The sequence below is a fragment of the Acinonyx jubatus genome, chromosome E4 (assembly GCF_027475565.1).
Source record: "Acinonyx jubatus isolate Ajub_Pintada_27869175 chromosome E4, VMU_Ajub_asm_v1.0, whole genome shotgun sequence".
NCBI lineage: Eukaryota > Metazoa > Chordata > Mammalia > Carnivora > Felidae > Acinonyx > Acinonyx jubatus.
The window spans coordinates 3,979,042-3,998,413 of record NC_069395.1 but is presented as its reverse complement, the minus strand read 5'-3'; the positions used below and the strand labels follow the sequence as shown (position 1 = coordinate 3,998,413).

The window sequence follows — 19,372 nt, the reverse complement described above, 5'->3', positions numbered from 1 at the left end:
TTCCTGCATTTTTCTCGTCTCTCCTTTCGGTCTCAGAACGCGCCTCCCGCGGCTCCACCGGCCCTAGGTCCCGCCTTTCCATTTAGGATGTACCAATCCGCAGCTACCCTGGTGGTTGCTAGGAGACAGGAGATTGTGGGGTGGGGGGCGGGCGGATTTCGAGGCTTTGTCACGCACCCACCCAGGAAAATTCCGGAGCCTGTCTGCCGCCTGCCTGGGCTGTTCTAGCTCCCGCCTGCTCCTCTCCTGCACTCTCCCTTTTATCCCCGAGCCCGGAGAGTCCAGCAGAAACGGTGTAGGGGAAAACCAGGTTAGCCTGCGTCTTTAGGAAGCGGAAAGGCGGTATCCGGATTCAGACAGGTGGGGAAGGTACCCTCTCAAGTTTCCCCAGCTTTGAATTGGGTTGGAGGGAGAAACTCGTTTTTGTGTGTGGCATCTTGGGTAGAGGGTGAATTTGTTGGTGGCAGAAGTTGTTCTGCTTATCCAGTGGCTTCCCACCATGGCCCAAACTTGGAGGAAAAAGCCCCCAGGGTCAGGATCATGCAGCTGGGGGGGGGGGGTGGTATCTGGGGGAGAGGCTCCCAGGGCACCGGGGTGTGGTGTAGAAGGTGGAGGGAAAGACTTGTGGGACGAGAAAGGTTCATTTCAGGAGCCGGGGTTTGAAAGGGAAATTTGGGGGATTCTAAGCAGAAGATGAGTCAGATCAGGCCCCTCCCTTTGAAGTGTCTCAACCTTCTGGACTTCTTGATGTTTCGTTCCCGCTACGCATCCCACACAGAAAAGACTCAGCACAGAAGCTGGGGGAAAGAAAACTCATTTGGGCAAGGACTGAGTCATAAATCCTGATTCCACGTCCTGAAAACCAGGACGGAGAGGGGGACAAAGTGGAAGGAAGGGTCTGAGAGAGGTCAGAGCTGGCACACAGCTGTGTGTGGTGCGGACACTGATGGGCAGGCGGGCTGCACACGGACGAGTGGTATCTCATGCCTGCACCCAGCATGGATGGGTCCCTACATATAGAGACACATGTACACCCACGTGAGCGCACACACACACACACACGCACGCACACGCATGGGGATTAGGGTCCTGCCGAGAAACAAACTTCAGAGAGATGATTCCTGGGAAGTGGCTTTGGGAATTCTCTCGAATGAACGTTCCCGGACTAAGTGAGGTCCCCCAGGATGCTTCTCTCCTCCTTGCCCACCACCCTGATCTCTAAGCAAAGCCAACAGGTGTCGGAGAGAAGGCGGAGAGGAAGGCGGGACGAGCCAGCCAGGGTGGGGAGTCACGTTCTTGGCTCGCTTTCACTCTTCTCCGTTTTTCTCTCTCTGGGGCCTATGGTCTCTATCCCTGCTCTTCCGCAACAGTTTCTCTTCCTTCCTCATCTGCTAAGCCATCTCTTCGAGTTTTTCAGGGGTAGCGGCTCCCCTCATTCTCTGGTGCCTCTTCTCCTTGCCTTTGAGATAGCAGTAGCCTCTAGAGAGAACATCTGTGCACCCTGAGGGTGTTTGCACACTTTCTCCCCAGGCCAGCTAGAGAAACAGACGCTGGCCGGGAAGTCCGGTGTGCAATCCCTCCCTCTCTCCCTCTCCCTCTCCATTCTCCTTCCTCTCCTCTGCGTCCCTGGATAAAACGAGAAACCAGCAGCTCGGTAAAAGTAGCGTGGACTTTAATTCAGGTTGACAGGTGTGAAGGGAGCTGGGACTTGCCTCCCGGGGGGTCCAGGTGAGAAGGCCGTCTTACCGAGAGAGGCAGGGAGGGCAGGGGCGTGCGGGTGGTCTGGTGGTAGAACAGGGCCAGGAGCAGGGGCGTGGCCACACCGTGGAGTATCGCCAGGGCCTCTGCCAGGTGCAGGAGCAGGTCCAGAGCCTGCTGGGCCAGACACGTGGACAGTACCAAGGACTTGGACCTCACAAGAAAGTCCAAGCCCAGAGCCGCCCCGTGAGGCCACCAGAAAACAAACCAGACCCACAGGACACTAACGCAGGGACCTGGCCACCTGCCCCACGCTTTCGTCAGCGCCTTGGTACCTATCAAGCCCAGTGGCAACAAGGTGAAGGCGGTAAAGCTGGCCACCACGTGCAAAAGCGGCAGAAACCTGGGGCTGTTGTTGAAGCTCAGGGAGCAGAGTCCACGGGAGGTGTCACTGGCCAGCGTGACGGGCAGCCCCAGGAGAAGAGCCGCTCCCCAGAGTCCCACAGTGAGCCACAGGGTGATGCCCGCGGCGTGGCCCACATCCAGTTTGGGGCCCAGGCAGGCATGGCACCCAATCAGCAGCGCCTGGGCAAAGGCTGAGCCGTACCAGAGCAAGTGTGCCAGGCGGCACAGGGCTGTGCTCTGCACCCCGTTGAGCCCCGGGGCCAGGATGGGCACCACGATACTGAAGAGGGTGCTGCCCACGGCCAGCTGTACGAGGACCGGCCGCTCAGGGCAGACCCGCCAGTGGAAGAGAGGCCTGAGAAGCGCAAAGAGCACGGCTCCCCCCGCAAGGATGCCCAGGACGCTGGCGAGGACGAAGAAGGGCAGAGAGGAGTCGTCGAGCAGGGGGCAGGAGCGGCAGGGGGCGGCGGCTTCCACAATGCTGTAGTTGTAGTTCATGTCGTAGGAGTCATTAAACTCATCCCAAATATCTTCTCCCAAGGTGAACTTTGTAGCGTCCTCATCCGCCACCTGGAGGGCATCCCCAAAGGGGACAATCAGATCATCGGCTTACCCCACTGAAGAGTCCGGGGGAATGAGGGCAGGGAGAGGGGGACAGGTGGAGAGGAAGCAGGGGGGACAGTGGGAGAGGCCGGCACTGGGAGCCCCGGAGCCTGGGAGGGAGGGGCAGGGGAGGGGACCGGAGAGCACCGTAAGAGTCGGACGAGACGTCAGGGCCGGGGCGCCCGGACCCGGCTGGAAGTGAGGACGATGATGGTGGGGGGGGCCCCAGGAGACCGGAGTGGGAGGGAGCAAAAGGAAGAAGAGGGAGGGTGAGAGACGAGGAGAGAAGGAAAGGCGTATGAAGACCACCGAGGGGCAGACAGAAAGACAAGAGGTGGGGGGCCGCGGGCCTGGCCCCACACTCACCCGGTGCTGCAGACAGTTCCCCATGGTGCCGCTGAGCTCAGAGCAGGCAGAGGCAAGGGCCGGGGACGTCCTGTCAGTGACTGTGGCTCCAAGATAAGTGCCAGGGACTAATGAAGGCCATCAGTTCTGGGCAGGGCCATGGGCCAGGCGGCGGGGGGGAGAGGGAAAGTCAGGAAGCCTTTGCCCCACGCCCATTGCCTGTCTCGGCCTCAGGCCCGCGGGGGGCACCAGCGCAGGGCTTCCTGTTTTGAGGTTGGATTCCGCCAGTGGGACCTGCACTCGGGAAAGGAAAAAGGTGGCGACCAGATAGTGGGTATTTTCCCACAGGTGGAAAGGGAGGCTGAGAAGCCAGGGGGCTTTCCAGCCAGGACGGATCCTTCAGGCACAAGGAAGGAAGAGAGGGCCAGGGGTTACGCGCAAGACAGAGATAAGAGGCGTGCTGGGAAAGTGGAGGGAAAGGACAGTCGATGACTCTCGCTGCTGCTCCATCCCCTTGAACTGGATCCAGGGCGACATGTTTGTGTGTGGGGGGGGGGGCGTGTCAGTGGGGCCTGGGGTTGGATCCTGGGGACGCTCACAGCCTGAGGGGCCCGTGCACCTGTCTGTGTAGGTGGCTGCGTGCTGTGTGCCCCGCGCACGGATCTGAGTGCTGGGTGTCAGGCAGGCGTCTGGCCGGTCCTGCGTGAGTAGGGGAAGGGCTGGGGGGCAGTTGCCCAGGCTGCACAATGAAGCTGCTTCGGGGAGTGACTGGGTATCTGTCTGGCCACCTGTGGGCGCGGTGAATGCATTCTCCATGCAAGCACCACACACAGTGTGACGAGTCAGAGCAGCCCCTGGGGGAGGATGGGACAGAGGATTTTAAAAATGCTGCCTATGGGGTAATCTCTGTTCATACTTCTGTCGGGGGCCGTCACACCTCTGGAGCTGCTACACTGGGCTGGCGTCCTACCAAATGTGAAGTTTCTCGCAGGGCTGGGGGCTTCGATGGCTCTCGGGCTGGTAGAGGGAAAGCATTCGCTCTGCGGACGCGTCCCCCTGAGCCAACGCCTCTGTTCTTCCGCTGCCCCTTCCCCTCCGCTGCTTCTCACGGTCTCTGCTGTTTCGTTCCCCACCCCTGCATTTTATTCTCTCTTGGGTGGGGAGAGGGCCCGGACGTTGGGAGGGGGGAGTCACGGAGCATCGGAGTCAGAAGGATGAGATAGGGGCCCGTTAGGTGACACTATTTCATTCCAAGAAAGCATGGGATGTTTTCACTCAGTTTCACCAGGTGGCTCTTTCTCATCTATATTGGGGTGCGTGCGGCCAGAGGGGGGAAGCAAAGACACACGGGGGGGGGTCCCTCACACAGATGGTCCCCATTCCCCCCAGGGTGCCAGCTCAGTTCAGGTTCAACGTGAGCGGGTTGGACAGTGGCTCTGGCGGGGGCTGGGGGGGGGGTCTCTCCTGCAGTGGGGTTGACGGTGCCTCTGATTCCATCTCCTCCAGCACCGCCAGGCAGAGGGCAGCGGGGAGCAGTCCAGGGCCCCACCCCGCACACTCTGGAAGGCACGGACCCAGCCCAAGGGGGGCGAACACCCTTCTCTCCCTTGGAGAGTTCTGTTGTTTCCATCAGAGATGCCCTCGGGCGAGCGGCCCGGCAGGTGCAGGGGACACCGGCAGAAGCCCTTACACGCACACATCCCCACGGGGGCAAGGGCAGGAAGAAGGAGGCAGCCGGACGACACGGATAATCCAGATATATTGAGGGTGGCCCCTCTGAGATCAGCACAGGAGAGTTAGAAAGATTATAAAGATACACGATCCCCTCCCTGCTCCCGTCCCCCCACCCCACAGACAGACACACACAGCACGACGGCCCCTCCCCCCGCCCCCCCCGTACAAATATGGCTTCTGTGTAATATGGACAGAGTGGTTCAGCTCAAAGAGGAAAGGTCATTTTCCCATAAGCGGGTGCTGGGAGACAGGGAGCCCACGGGCCTGGGGCCCCGGGCCGCCTTGCTGCTGTGAGGTCGGGGGCGCCCCGGCTCAGGCGGGGGTGCCTGTGGTGCCCGAGGGCCCTGACCAGCGGCTGGAAGATTCGCGAGGGCATTACCTGAACTGAGGGGGGTGTGGGCAGGCCTCAGGGAGGACGTGCTGGAGCGGGGAGCGGGGCCAAGGGGCTCTGGCTCTGAGGCAGGGCGCCCCCAGCAGGACAGGGAGGGCGCGCAACCTCATCTCCACGGCAACAGAGGAAGACAGAAAATCGAAGGCAGGGGTGGAGATGGGAAGGAGACGGGCTTCAGCCCCAGCGCCCGCTGAGCAGGGTAGCGACTACGCACGGGGCCGGGAGAGAAGTGACCGTGGCCATTCCGGGGTCAGTGCCGGGGACAGGCCTGAGGCGTGCATAGCAAAGGCTGCGGCACTGACTCCATGGCTCTGAGAAGGGAAATCGAGGCAGGGTTTGGATGCTCCGTGTCTGAGGGAGAGACAAGACGGACAGCCGAGCAAAACACATTCTGGGACTGTTCTCTCCGCGACAGGCGGGCACCGAGGGTGGCCTGGGACGTGCGGGGATGCAGCGGCAGCCCAGGCGAGGGACGCAGCCCGAACAGGGCTCCCCTGCCCCCGAAGCCCTTCCTTGGCGCGTCCTGCCGCCTCCCACCCGCCCGCCTGCCCCGGGGCCCTCTCTCTGTCTCTCTTTCACACGCGCGTGCACGCACACACACACACGTGCACACACACACACACACACACACAAGCACAGACACGACAACCACACCCCCGCAGAGTTCACATCACTCCCCTCGTCTGGGCAGGAAACAGCTCAGTGCAGTGAAGCTCCTTTTAGTATTTTTGTTGTTATGTCTGCCTGGCTGCTGAGGGGACGGGAAGGGGTGCAGGCGGCACAAGCCGGGGAGGAGTGGTTGCCGAGCGATGCCATGGAGGAGTGGTTGCCGAGCGACAGTCAGGGCTCGGGGCTCGGGTCAGCGCGAGGGGGCCGGGGCGGCGCCGCTCCCACAGCTGCCGGAGCTGGGAGGGGACAGCCTTCCTCTGCGCCGCCCCCGAGGGGCCCGGCTTCCCCGGCCGCGGAGGGGGCCCAGGGGTCCACGCCATCTCTGCCATCCTTCCTCTGCCTCTGCGAGGTCCTCTGCCAGGACCCACGCCTCCTCGCGGGGGCCTGCATCCGCCCCGGGGCGAGGCCCGGGGTCCCTGCCTGGCTGCCTGCCACCTGCAGGTCACGCCTCCTCGGGACCCCCCCCCCCCCCCCCCCCCCCCGCTCGCCCCTCTCCCGCCGTGGTGGAGGAGGGGGGAGGCGACGGGGCGGCGCCTGGTTCCCTGTCCCCAGCTCGAGGTGTGCGGCTGGCCAGCAGAGGGAGGGCCCCCTGCGGCTTCCGCCCACCACCTCCCCACACCTCCCCATCCCCTCCCCGGAGAAAGCCAGGTGGAGGACGCGGGGCTGGAGAGGGCACCCGCCCCCCCACCAGCCCGGCTCAGAGTCCTGTCCTTACCCCTCCGCCTTCGCCCTCCTCCTAACACACCAGGGCCTTTAGCTTTCCTCACCCCGGGCCCCTGCCCCTCCAGCCTGGAGACGGATTTGATTTGGGATTGTTATAAAAATAATAATAACCCAAACGCAGAGAAGCCACGGAAAGGGCTGAGGGCAACCCTCCCTCCCCCCCGCCCTCCTCCCTCCCCATTCCAAACCGAGTACAAAACCGCACCCGAAGCAGACATTCTGTACAGGGGGGTGGGGGGGCCGGGGAGCAAGCGGGAGGGGCGGCCCTGGGGTCGCTCTGTACAAGTCCAGGTTGGCGATGGCCCCGGCAGTCCCCGCAGGGCCCCTGGGGGCATAGGAGGTGGCTGGGCGCCTCTAGATGAAATACTCCTTCTTGTCATCCCCGCCCGACTGCCCGCCTTCTGCGTGGATGATGGCTGTGTCTGCATCTGGGGCGTCATCCGAGCCTTTGGCCTCGTGTGTCAGGTAGGTTCCTGGGGAGAGGCAGTTTCCACACCTCTGAAGCCCCCTGCCCCGGCCTCGCCCACCCACCGCACCTGCTCCTAGAGCCTTCTTCCCCGCCCGACCCAGTTTGCATCTTGCTGTCAACATCCATCACCTGACCATGCCCCCACGAATTAATGAATGCTAACCTTAATTAGAATCTCATTTATAATACAGGCAAAAAAGCGTGCGTGTTAGTGCATGTTCGTGTACGCATGTACACATGTGTGTGTGCATGTGAGTATGTGTGTGTATAGGTGCGTGTGTGTGCCTGCATGCATGCGTGTGCACGCGAGTATATGTGTGCACGTGTGTATGCGTGTGCATACATGTCTGCACATGTGTGCTCAAGCGTGCATGGACCTGTGTATAGGAGTACGCATGTATGTACACGTGTGTGCCTGTGTGTGTGCATGTGTGTGCACCTGTGTGTGGAATGTGTACCTGTCTGTATGTGTGTATGCACATGTGTGCATAAGCATGTATGTGTGTACATCCTGTGTGCATGTGTGTGTGCACCTGCATGTGGAACGTGTACCTGTATGTGTGTGTCTGCATGTGTGCATAATCATGTATGTGTGCACATCCTGTGTGCATGTGTATGTGTGTACCTGTGTGTATATGTGTGTGTGTGTGCACCTGAATGTGGAACGTGTATCTGTATGTGTATGTGTGCATGTGTGTGTGTCTGCACATGTGTGCATAATCATGTATGTGTGCACATCCTGTGTGCATGTATGTGTGTGTGTACCTGTGTATGTGTGTGCACCTGCTTGTGGAACGTGTACCTGTATGTGTATGTGTGCATGTGTGTGTGCACATGTGTGCATAAGCATGTATGTGTGCACATCCTGTGTGCATGTGTATGTGCGTACCTATGTGTATATGTGTGTGTGCACCTGCATGTGGAACGTGTACCTGTATGTGTATGTGTGCCTGTGTGTGTCTGCACATGTGTGCATAAGCATGTATGTGTGTACATCCTGTGTGCATGTGTGTGCGTACCTGTGAGTATGTGTGTGTGCACCTGCATGTGGAACGTGTACCTGTATGTGTATGTGTGCATGTGTGTGTCTGCACATGTGTGCATAAGCATGTATGTGTGCACATCCTGTGTGCATGTGTGTGTGGGTACCTGTGTGTATGTGTGTGTGTGCACCTGCATGTGGAACGTGTACCTGTATGTGTATGTGTGCATGTGTATGTGTGTAAGGACATGCGTGTGCACACACACACCCTAGATGGGGACAGGGAAACTGCAGCTCAGCCCTTCAGCAGGCAGCCGAGATCCGGGTCCGCCCAAGCACTGGGCTGCTGGCTAAAGCAGTTGCAGAGGGGAGCGCCTGAGAGGAGGGTCTGTGGGCATGGATAAGGGGAGGTGGGAAGAGATGGTATAGGGACAAGGGGCCCCGGAATCAGAGGACAGGTAGATGAGAAGGCAAGAAAGTGCAGGACAGGATGGGACAGAGAGGCAGTTCGGGCTGGTCTCTGCCTTCAAGCAGGAGACCCTGGAGGCAGAGCGGCGTGGGAGCAGCAGCTGGCTGAGTGGGAAGATCACCGAGGGATCGGGCTCTACTGCGGGGTTGGTGGCGCTCAGTCATCGCAGGGCTGGCTGCCTCCTTTCTCCTCTCACACTCCAAGGGGCCACTGAGTCTCCAAAGGCCTGCCCCCAGCCCCCTGCTGCCTCCCCACCTGCCCCCCAGCCCCCTGCTGCCTCTGACCTTTGTGCCGGATCAAGTAGTGGCCCAGGAAGATAAGCAGGATGAGAAGCAGGAAAACGATGAAAGCCACGATCCCACCAATGATGGCGTGGTAGGTGCTGGACGACGAGGGCACTGGGCTGGGGTCTGCAGGGAGGGGACGCACACAGTCAGACCTGGGAAGAGCCCTTGTCTTAGAGCATCTCCGGCCATGGGTATCGTACACAGCACAGGACACGGGCCGACATCAGGAGAATGGAGCGCGTCACACGGCAGAGGGGATAAACCTTATTTTGTACCCTTGTCTGGAACGCAGTAATTATAAAACAAATTATGTCTTCACGAATAAGCTGATAAATCTGCTCACACTCAACCCTTTAGATTGTGTCCGTGGCACCGAAGCTTTGGTCCAAGTAGCTTTAACATTTCCATCATTTCTCGTTCTCTCTCTTGCTTCGACTTTCAGCGGGTATCAGAGTATTCCTTCCCTGTCATCATGCCCTCTTCCCCTCCTGCCTGCTTGATGTCCAGACCTGGCTTCTGTCGGGGGGCTTCCCAGTCTGTTCACCTATTGCCCTGAGACCAGATCGAGGAGGTCTGTCTGGTGGACAAAGCCAAGAATTGGGAACTCTGGCAGCACCTTACAGAAGGCAATGCTGTGTAATGACCAGTGCTCCCTCTTTGCGGAGAAGTTTGGGGTTCCAGCTACATCCCAGTCCTCCAGCATGTCTCACCTGGGAGGTCTGGGACTCCAGCCTCACATCCAGCATCCAGAGGTTTATGGGAAAGGCAAAGAGACCTTCCTTCATGGATGGCCCCCACTGCTTTCCTCCCACGGTGGCCCATGTCTCCGCCATCAGATTAGAGAAACCGCCCTCCACTGCAGCATTTACAGGGGACAGATCCTCAGAGCACAGCCTGGGCCACAGGCATGCCAAGGACAGCACCAGCTTAGTCCAAGTCCCAAATATCTGAGGAGATGGTGCCCAGGCCCAGGGCATAGGCTGGATGTGTCCAAAATTGCATTAGCCGTAGATATAACTCCTCCACCCACGGGAAAGCCACTGTTTTCCCACAGACTCTGCTTGAGTCTTGAGGCCTCACTGACTCCTTATGTATTTTGTGTTTCCTACCATGTCTCCTCAGGCTTGGCTGGGCAGCTTTTTGGTTCCTTGCCTGTCTATGCCTAATTTGAAAAGAAAACATTTACGCTCTGGTTTTTTGGCCTTTTTTTTCTGCTCTGCTTGGGAGGGAGGGAGAGGATGGGCCTTGGGGCTCCATGACATGATGGGGTGGGTGTGAGGGTGTTAAGGCGGAAGAAAAGGAGGGAGGCTACCCCCGTCTTTCTCCCAAGCAGTAGGTGATACGGTCCACATTAAAAATAATAATAATAATAATCCTGGATCATTGTTCCAGGGGCTATGGAAGTGGAAATCTCTTAGATAAACACAGCTTCCCACGGCCATCAGTTACAGATCCCCGTCTCTAGGTAGAACTCCATTTCTTCCTTCCAGGCTGGTGGCATCAAGGACTGCTTAGGATCCTCCTGGAGGAAAATGCAGGACCCCCTCCTACCACCAGGTGTCAGCACTGAAGCAGGCATGTCGGAGGGACCACTGGTGGGGGTGGGACCAGCAGGAGACCAACCACAGGGGCGCCAGAACTTTCTCTCACTGCCAGTGCCATCAGAGTTGGCTGCGGGAGCTCTGGGGGCCAACACTGGACCTCAGCCTTGCTGCTGTCATCCTACAAGAGCTCTGTCGTGCGGAGGCAGCTCCCACATGCTGACGTCTGCCCGTGGAGCCAGAATCACCCCATCTACACAAACATCCTCATCCCAAGGTCTCAGGTCTCTTATCTATGGGAGCCTCAACTGCCATCACCTCGCTGATTTAACGGGCATTTCCAATAAGGGAGTCCCTGCTGTTCCCCCGACAGTGGATCTCCCCTATTCTCAGGAAAGGCTTGTGAGGTTTTCTGGTGGGACCCCACTGCCATTGGGATCTTCCAGACTTCTGCCAACTCTCCAGTAAAGGGACCTCTGTGCTAGCCTGTCACTCTTCCTGAAGCTGGGTTTTGTGGTCACACCTTCGGGGAGAACTTCAGAGAAGAAGCATCACTAGCATCTCTGGAAGACAGGGCGTCAGAGGAAATGCCCTGGGCCTCAGCCGAGTACAAGTGGATCTCTGTGTTCTGCCTCGACCCACTCTGCTGTGGCCAAGGTCTGCAGCAAGGAGTGCAGCGGCACGCCTCCCATACTGGTCACGGGAGAGGCAGCCCACTGGACAGGGAAACCCCCACAGCTGCCCCGGAGAGACTCTGGGGCCTCTGCCAGAGTGGGTGTAGGGGTGCGGGGAGGGGGAGTGCAGGGGTGCAATGACGGCATCATGTGGGCCACCAGTGCTAACCAGAGGCAGACCAGAGCCCGCTATTGTGTTGATTGTCCTGTATTACACATTCCAGAGTGGACCCAGAGACCGAGGCCCAGGCCCTCCCATGGCGGGCTCCTGTCCACTCACTTGGCCCCGTGCATGGTGAGGGGTGCTCTCAGGAGATGGAGAGGCAGAGTGCGGGGTGGACGGAGCGGGGCTCACCGTTCACGTTGAGCGTGTAGTAGGCCTTGTAGCTGCCCATGTTGCTGGTGGCTGTGCAGCCGTAGGTCCCGCTGTCGCTCTTGTTGAGGAAGGGGAAGATCAGGGCACTCTCCTGGGTCATCTTTAGCGGGGGCACACTGCCTTCCTTCTCCCACAGGTACTGCTGGGGGCTGTGGAGGCAGAGAAATCACACATGTTAGGGGGAGAGCAGGCCAGGGGGACAGAAGGGGAACAAAAACAGACACAAGCTGCTCGGAGGGAGGGTTCGATGTGAGGATGAAGGAGATTTTCTAACTTGTGTCTGACTGTGGCTTGGTGCCCCTGGGGACCTCGGGGACAGCCAGGGGGTGACCTTTTCTGCTGCTTTGTAAGAGAAACAGTCAGAGGATGGATGGTGCTGGACAGGGGAGCAACGGTAGGAGGGAGATGGGGACTAAGGGCAGATCACAGTCTGAGGTACAGAGGTGTGGCAGGGAAGTGGATCTTCTTACACGGGATTTCCGCGACCCTCACAGTGAAGCAACAGCTTCTGGCCCTCACGGGGATGCGGAGGGTCTGGCCTAATCTTCGCCGTTGGTGTGTCTGTGGAGAAGGAAGTGATGTCAGGGCAAAACTGTCCCAGCGTCCAGGAGAGGGCCGCCACCTCACCGTCACCAAGCCGTGTATGACAGCCTTTACCCCTCAGGAGCCTACGGGACCAGGGACGGGGCCGCCGCCCTTTGCCTTTTGCAAGCCAAGTCCACTGTCGCTACTGAACGTGCGTGAGACTCGCACTCACTGCAAACTCGTAGAGGTAGGATTTCTGAAGGTCTGTGCTTGGTGGGACCCGAAGGGGCATCCTAACAGGGAGCTGAGGAGGGTTCACGGGTGCACCTGTGCCCAGCACATAAATGGGACGTAATCCACATTTCTGACAGAACCAGTGAACTTGAACTTGGTCATTTATTGAGCTCACAATCGCTCAATCCTCTCTGCTCTGCACGGGAGTTTAAGCCGGGAGTGACACTTGCACACAGAGCATCATTTTTAGTGGTCAGCCCAAAAGTGAAGGAAGAGCTTTGCAACAACAAGAGACAGGGGTCATATTTTGGCTGCAAAAAGGCACTGACACGATATAGATGGGCTCTGTGACGGAATAATGGCATCTACCACTGGCACCATCGGGCTGCTAGCATGCTAGGTCCAGATGGCCTCACAGAACAATGCAACCAGATGCCGGTTTAGAACAACAGATAAAGAGGCCAAGCTTCCCCTGAGGACAGAGCCAATCTTAACACCCAGTTAATGGACGTGTTTCCATCAGATCAAACAGGACAAAAAGAATCAGGCCAGATGAGAGAATGGGGGTTCCAGGGTCCCACAACCACAGAAAAGTCTAGCACAGTGCCTGGGGTATGGCATTTGTTGACTGACTGCTGATCGCAGTTGGGCCTAGAGGGAGCCAGTGCCAGATGGCCTGCTACCTAATAGAGAAGTCTTTGGGGTTCAGACAGGGGAGGGCCCTCGGAGCCCTGGTCAGGGACCAGGGCCTGGGGGAAACGATCCCAAGGCCAGGGGTCCCCACGCTCATAACTAATGAGCAGAGAGGCACCTCACAGCGATATAGAAGTTTACAAAGTTCTTTCATATATTTTCCCCTCGATCCTCACGTTAATTCCGTGAAGTAAGGGGAAAAGCCACTGAGAGGTGGCGAGCTTTGGTGAAAGACACACAGCTAGTCACTGGTGGCACCACAGCTGGGATCCGGGCCAGCTGCCTCCAGCTTGCGAGTCTGCCCAGCGGAAGTGACGTCACCCCAAACCTGCCTCACGTTCAGCAATGGGCTTCAGCAATGGGTCTAGCAATTAGTTTGAAGAGCACCGATGTCGGTCCTGGATCTTCCATAAAAAAGGTGAAGCACTGGAATTATTTTAGGAAAATGGCCCGCCTCTAGATAAGTTAGGACAAGAGTAATTCTCTATCTTCTGCTTTTGCACTTCCTTTCGTCTTAGTTCCTCCCACTCGGAAAAGTTCCAAATCTCCTGAGGTGAGGGTGGATGTGCCCTGTCCGTACTCAAGGCAGATTCCACAGAGAGATGGGGACCCTTGGAAAGGCTCAGGGTAGTGACTGTGAATCCCAAGAACACCACAGCTGGGGCAGACGGGAAGGACCGCCAGGAAAGTCTGGGAAATCACAGTATGTTGGTCTAAGAAGGGGCCTCAGTGACCGCCATGTTCATTTTCTCATGTTACAAATAAAGAGTCAAGCTCAATGGGGTAAAGCTATTTCCTCAACCCCCATGACCTGGAAGTGGTGGAGGGCAGACTGGAACCTGCATCTTCTGACTCCTGACTTGTCACACGTACACCACAGTTTACAATCTGGCTGCATAAGCCTGGCCTAGATCGGGGCTTGGTAAACTTGCCCTTCGGGCCAAATCCTGCCAGCTCCGTGTTTTTGTAAATAAAGTTTTATTGGAACACACCCACGCTACTTTGTTTACATACCATTTACGGCTGTTTTCCTGCAGCAACGGCAGAGTGGATTAGTTAAGACCACGCGGCCCCCAGAGCCTAACATGTTTGCTCTTGGGCCCTTTACGGGACAGCTTGCCCGCCCTTGGCCTCGTGCTGTCACCTCGTGCTGTCATCTCCTCACTTACCTGTGCCTCCTTTCCCCACCCCCAGCTCATACCTGACCCCGCTCCACCCACAAGCCCACAACATACATAGAACCTCGATGCGCTGAGAGGCGGATCTGTCAGCCCCCTTTAGAGATTCGTGGTTCACAGAGCATACGATGTCTGCCCCGTCATCGTCCCGGGAAACCTGGAAGGTCACTGAGCTGCTCACGGTGAAGGTTTTTCCGTTGGGATCTTCCTGGACGCGGGTCGGTTCCCCTGGAGTGCAGAACAGACACGCACACGCGCACACACGGGCGCAGAGTGAGCCCTGACGCACAGATACAGTGCGGGCCCCACGGGAGACGTACAGATGGCGAGTCTCAACTTAGACACACTTAGAGAGTTGTGAAATGGTTATGTACACACAGGGAGAACGTAGCCCTAACACACACATACACACACACGAGTGTGCACGGAATATCTGTCCTTCTCCTCCTGCGGATGTGCACACACACAGACACGGAGACACGCACGCCTCTGTTCCTCCCTCGCCCGGCCACCTCCTCCTGAACCCCAAAGCAGGGGGGTCTTACCGTGGAGCTCTTGGTCACCTTTCCTCCAGGTCAGCTGGGCTGCAGGCTTGCTTCCAGAAGACTGACAGTTTAGGGTGGTTGTTTCTTTTTCCCGTAATGATGACTTATAGCCAGAGATTATGGGCTTCTGTGGGATTCCTGCCATGGAGCGGGAGGGGGGGGGGGATGGCCAAGATAGGAAGGAGAGGCACCCTCAGGTGACCTCAGCTCTCCCTGCAGAGATGGCCTCTCTGAGGGTCAGGATACCTGGGTCCTGCTTTGGTTTCGAGTGGGTAGAAGACTAGAGAAATCATGTTTGTCTCTGGCCTCCTCCCTAAGGACCAGTAGGGAAGGTGCGATGCGTGACCTGACACCCCACCGCGCGGCTGGGTGGCTAAAGAGTTGGTGGGAAGCTCCAGGGGGGAGAGAAGGAGATGGAAACATAGGACCCGGAGAAGAGCACGTAAGCAGCTGCGGTTACTTGGACATTATAATCACGCGCAGCAAACACTTCCCCTGTTTCCCTCCTCCGGTCTTGGGAGGCACGTGGAATGGATGTTAGCATCTGCCTGTCGTAGGTTAGGAGATTCAGGCTCAGAGAGGGTAAGGGGTTTCCCCCAGAGCAAACAGTAAGTAGAGGAGAAAGGGCTAGATAGAACCCAGAGCGCTTTGCATTTCCTTCCGCGGCAAAGGAAGCACGGACTGAACTTCTCCCGATGCTTGGAGACCTGGCCTGGCCCCTGGCTGCCTCAGGGGCTCACCTAGGAGCTGGGTTTGCCAGGCAGCGTGCTGCGGAGCCCCTGGGGTGGGGAGCCTCACCGAGCACGGTGACGAGGGACTTGGCGGTCCTCACGGGCATGGTGAAGATGGAGCAGGTGTACTCGCCCTCGTCCGCCAGCGCCACGTTGCTGATGCTGATGCTGAGCTCGTGCGGAGTAGATCTGACCAGCTGGATCCGATTGTCACGGAGGGCTGGGGAAATTGGCAGAAAGGGGGGCGGGGCTTTCACTGGCACCTGTCATGCTCACCTCCCAGTCCCAGGCTAGCATCTTGGGGAGAAGGGGTCTAGTGTGGTCGAGGGCAGGGGACACGGCTCCAGGGACTGAGCTGCCTTTATGTCCCAGCCACTTTGCTGAGCCGCTGGGGACAGCGGCCTCAGGGATGCTCAGAACAGTAGACTTGGATCTTGTGGGCTTCCTCGTCAAGTCCGTGGGGGCAACTCTGACACCAGCTAAATCTTAGGGCTCCTCTGGGGTGTAGGCATGCCGAGACCCTGTAGGACCATGCACGGCTCAGGTCAGAGCTGTGACGCCGAGATTTCTCTGGAGTCAGTTGAAGAGCCCAGTGTGCTTTCCTGGTGCTCAGCCTCTGGACCACAGGTGCACCTGCCCCAGCCCACAGTACCCCTTCCCCCCTCCCCGCCCCCCCGCCTTCCCCGGAGACAGGAAACTTGGGACACTACCTCTCTTCTCCCCAAAGTAGAGAGTCTGCTGGGCCGGGTTAGACCACTGCAGGGATGAGTCCTCATGATCCTTCACTTGGCACTTGAGCACGACGGTGCCACCAGCCACCACTGTCTCATCAGACGTCCAGGGCTGGCTATCTGCAGGAGCACCAGAGGGTTAGCCTCGTGGGGAAGCCCTGCCCCGCCACCCACTTCTGGGCCAAAGTACCACCTCCTCTAACCCAGACCGTCCAAGGCCCAGGCGTCTGCGTTCTCTGAAGGCGTCGTTGTGGGGCGGGGGGGAAGGAACAGAGGTGGCGGGGAAGGGGAGACAGACCTTATTTCCTCTTGCTTGCAATCCACAGAGAAACAGTCACCTGTTGGATGTTTGCTGAGTGAACGGACAGGGCCACGGCATTTAGAGGAATAGAGGCGCCCAAATCTACACACAGCACTGTGCACGTCTCTTTCCTGAGAGACTGCACTTTGAAAGCACGCACACGCACCTGCCTTCCAGGCTCTCCCTTCCTGCCTCCGGCTGCAGGTGAGAGCGAGAACAGGAGAGGCGCTTGGGACGAATAACCCCGAAACTAAAAGTGAGGAGGGGCCAAGCCAGCCTCGGGTCCCCCATTCGTTGACATAAGAGGGAGCTGAGAAAACTGTGCAAGAAGTAACAAAAAAGATTCAACAAAACAGAAGAACCCAAACATTTTGGCACAGACTTCGCCCCTCCTCCCACCGTAGCTTCCTTGCATCCGTAACTCACATTTCTTCCAGGGTCAGGACAACCCGCCTCTCAACACACCAACCCGAATCACCCCCCACCCCCCGTGTTATTTTAAAGAGTAAAGGATTAAAATTTTCCCTTCCGTGCGATGGCAACGCTTTCTCACCCCTCTCTAGTCAAATTGAACAACGACAGAAAGGACGAATAAGGTATCGGATGGATGGGCCATTTGACTCCCAAATGTGCCTTTTAGTTGGCTTCGCCCGGCCCCCTCCCCGCGTGACACTCGCTTCCTCCTCCACCCACCGTGGTTCCGTGTTCCCCTCGGCGTGGATTCTGCTCCCAGGGTGGATTCCCTCGTCTCCGGGACTTTCTGTGACCCCCATGGCAGTGACCCCCACAGAACTAAAATAAACAACGCCTTCCAGCTCTGATTCCCAAGCCTCTGTAGCATCTCTTCTGTGGCACTCACCTAGTTAACCAGCACCATTCTTCTCTGACTAGGAGGCCAAGAGACTTACTTCCTCCAGTCCCTGATTGAGTAATTTTAAACAATCCCCATGTTCCCTACGGCGCTGACCTTACCCCTGCCCTGTCTGGTATTCCTTTCTTTTTTGGCTACCGGAGCTCCTTTTCCAAGAAATGCATAATGAATGCTCCTCACAGAGAAGGGGCCCCTGAGGAGTCAAGGTGGCCTGTGCTGGGGTTGACAACAGGAATCCTGCTTCAGGGGGGCTGTCTACACACGGGAGCACAAAGTCTTGCCGCTGGTTTTCGTGTTTGGAATCATAACAGAACTGAGGGGGATCTTATGGGATCACGGAATCCGATTCCCTCATTTTACGGATGTAGACAATGAGGCAATGGAGGTGGGGTGATTGCCTACGAGCATTCTAGAATCAGTGATTCCAGTTGGGACTGGAACTCGGTCTGACTCTCTCAGTGCAAGTGGCCTTTCCGTTGGAATGCTCCTCAAGTAACCACCTAACTAGAATCTTAAAACTACGATTTTTTAAGATTAGCGAGCCAGAGACGGAGCTGGCGGAGTAAACTGGGACGTGATTTATCCCTGAAATATCTGAACGAAAAGGGCTGGGAGACCTTTCATTTACTGCCAGCCATATACCAAGTTTTGACGTGTAATCCTGCTCTCCCTGGGTCCCTTTGAAGAATTCTACCTCAGTTGTGTCTTCCAGAACCTGTTTATCCTGAGTAATACACGCCTCCTGGCGTCATTTTATTTTTGGAAAAAGGTGTAGAGATGCAGAGGTCTCTGTACTGGAGTAAAGGAAGAGGCGTAGGCGTGAGAGGGGTCGGTGGTGTGGAACTAAGAGCTAAAATGTCAGATGGAGGGGAGAAGGCGCTGTGCGGTAATGAGGGGAGTGGGGACAGAGGGCAGAGGCAGCATGAGTGGGAGATGATGTGAGGATGTGGTGGAGGGAACCGAGGGACATCGTGACGAGGGGCCTGGATTCTCACCTTGACCGGCCAGCATGTCAGGGCTGCTCCAGACTGTGGAGCTGATTGCCTCGCCGAGTGGAGCCAGAGTTCCCAGCTCCAAATCCTGCTCCTGCCAGTAGCCTGGGGAGAGAATCTCCATCAAGGATGAGCCCTACATACTGGCTGCTGCCCTCGGGACACTTGGGTTGCTGGGGGTGGGGAGAGGACAGGCCCCTCTGGAAAGCGGGCTCTCCCGGGATCCCTTCTGAGGAAGCGAGTGAGGTCTTCCTCCGGGAGGCGGGGGATTTGCCAGGAGGGTGCTAAGTGTCACCAGTCAGCCATATAATGTCAGAGCCCAAGGAGATCTGAAAGATCTTCTGGTCCGGTTCTCCCACTCTGCAGGTGAGCACAATGGAGCCTACAGCGGTGAAAAGTCACTCGGTGAGGGCCATGCCAGCAAATGAAAGACTGTTCATTCCTTAGCCAGGATTCTTTCTGCTACACCACAACGGCAGGTTTAATAATCAGGAAATACTTTCACTCTTCATCCTTTTAATAAACCTGTGAAACACACCCGCTGGTCTTATCATTCTTGTAATGCAGCGCGGACGCAGAATGCAGTGATTTGCCCAAGGTCACACGAGCCGAAGGACACAGACGGGAAGTGAAATGCCGGATCCCAAGCCCAGAGCTCTGTTACTTTCCAGCTGAGGCCCCTCCCAGTGCAGACGGGGCCGCGCTGGGCTGGAGGCCGCCACCTGCTGCATGGGGTGCGCAGCTCGCCGTGTTCCTCCTGCCCCGCCCCCTGCCGGCTGGGTCTCCCGGACCCTGCTCCCTGCCCGCCCCGGCACAAACCCCAGGGCCCGAGTCACCGCCTCTCTTCCCGGCCGGCGGCCCTTGGACCCGCCGCAGGAGCGCTGCACAGAGCCCGCGGGGCCTGCGTCCCCGGCGCCGCCTGAAGAGGCGGAGGGACAAAGGAACCCGCCACGCGAACCGGCCCGAGTCTCCCGCCACAAGCCGCAAGCAGCCAATCAGGGACGCAAAGCGCGGTGACGTCATCGGCTGCCGAGCAGAGTCGGGAGCGGCGGCGCGTCCCGGGCCGGGAGTCGCGGGAACTTCTTGGGCGGCGCGGGCGCCCGGCCACCAGACGGGGCACGGCAGCCCGGGCATGCGGGGCGGGGCTGGGGGCCCAGCCCGGGAAAGAGGCCTGAAGAGAGGGGACAGGACGAGGTGGGGAACTG

The 19,372-nt window shown here is 58.0% G+C and overlaps 2 protein-coding genes across 3 annotated transcripts in view; both read right to left on the bottom strand.

The window, feature by feature from the left end:
* Nucleotides 1–1,651: 1,651 nt before the first annotated feature.
* On the bottom strand, nt 1,652–4,873 carry ACKR1 (atypical chemokine receptor 1 (Duffy blood group)). Its single transcript, XM_015085394.3, has 2 exons — nt 3,073–4,873; nt 1,652–2,673 (listed from the first exon to the last, which is right to left on the bottom strand). Exons 1-2 carry the CDS (start codon nt 3,094–3,096, stop codon nt 1,678–1,680), a joined length of 1,020 nt encoding a protein of 339 aa, XP_014940880.3. The 5' UTR covers nt 3,097–4,873; the 3' UTR covers nt 1,652–1,677.
* A 1,002-nt stretch (nt 4,874–5,875) lies between these two features.
* CADM3 (cell adhesion molecule 3) overlaps nt 5,876–19,372 on the bottom strand; it is a 30,162-nt gene continuing 16,665 nt past the window's right edge. The window contains exons 2-10 of one of the 2 annotated variants that reach the window (XM_027048430.2): nt 18,171–18,272; nt 15,983–16,123; nt 15,340–15,492; nt 14,542–14,679; nt 14,054–14,224; nt 11,837–11,927; nt 11,346–11,515; nt 8,773–8,898; nt 5,876–7,041 (exon numbers count right to left, since the gene is read on the bottom strand). In XM_027048430.2, coding sequence (XP_026904231.1) covers nt 6,923–7,041; nt 8,773–8,898; nt 11,346–11,515; nt 11,837–11,927; nt 14,054–14,224; nt 14,542–14,679; nt 15,340–15,492; nt 15,983–16,123; nt 18,171–18,272 — 1,211 coding nt within the window. In that variant the 3' untranslated portion in view covers nt 5,876–6,922. The remainder of the gene's footprint in view (nt 7,042–8,772; nt 8,899–11,345; nt 11,516–11,836; nt 11,928–14,053; nt 14,225–14,541; nt 14,680–15,339; nt 15,493–15,982; nt 16,124–18,170; nt 18,273–19,372) is intronic. The other variant, XM_027048431.2, reaches the window with a different exon arrangement.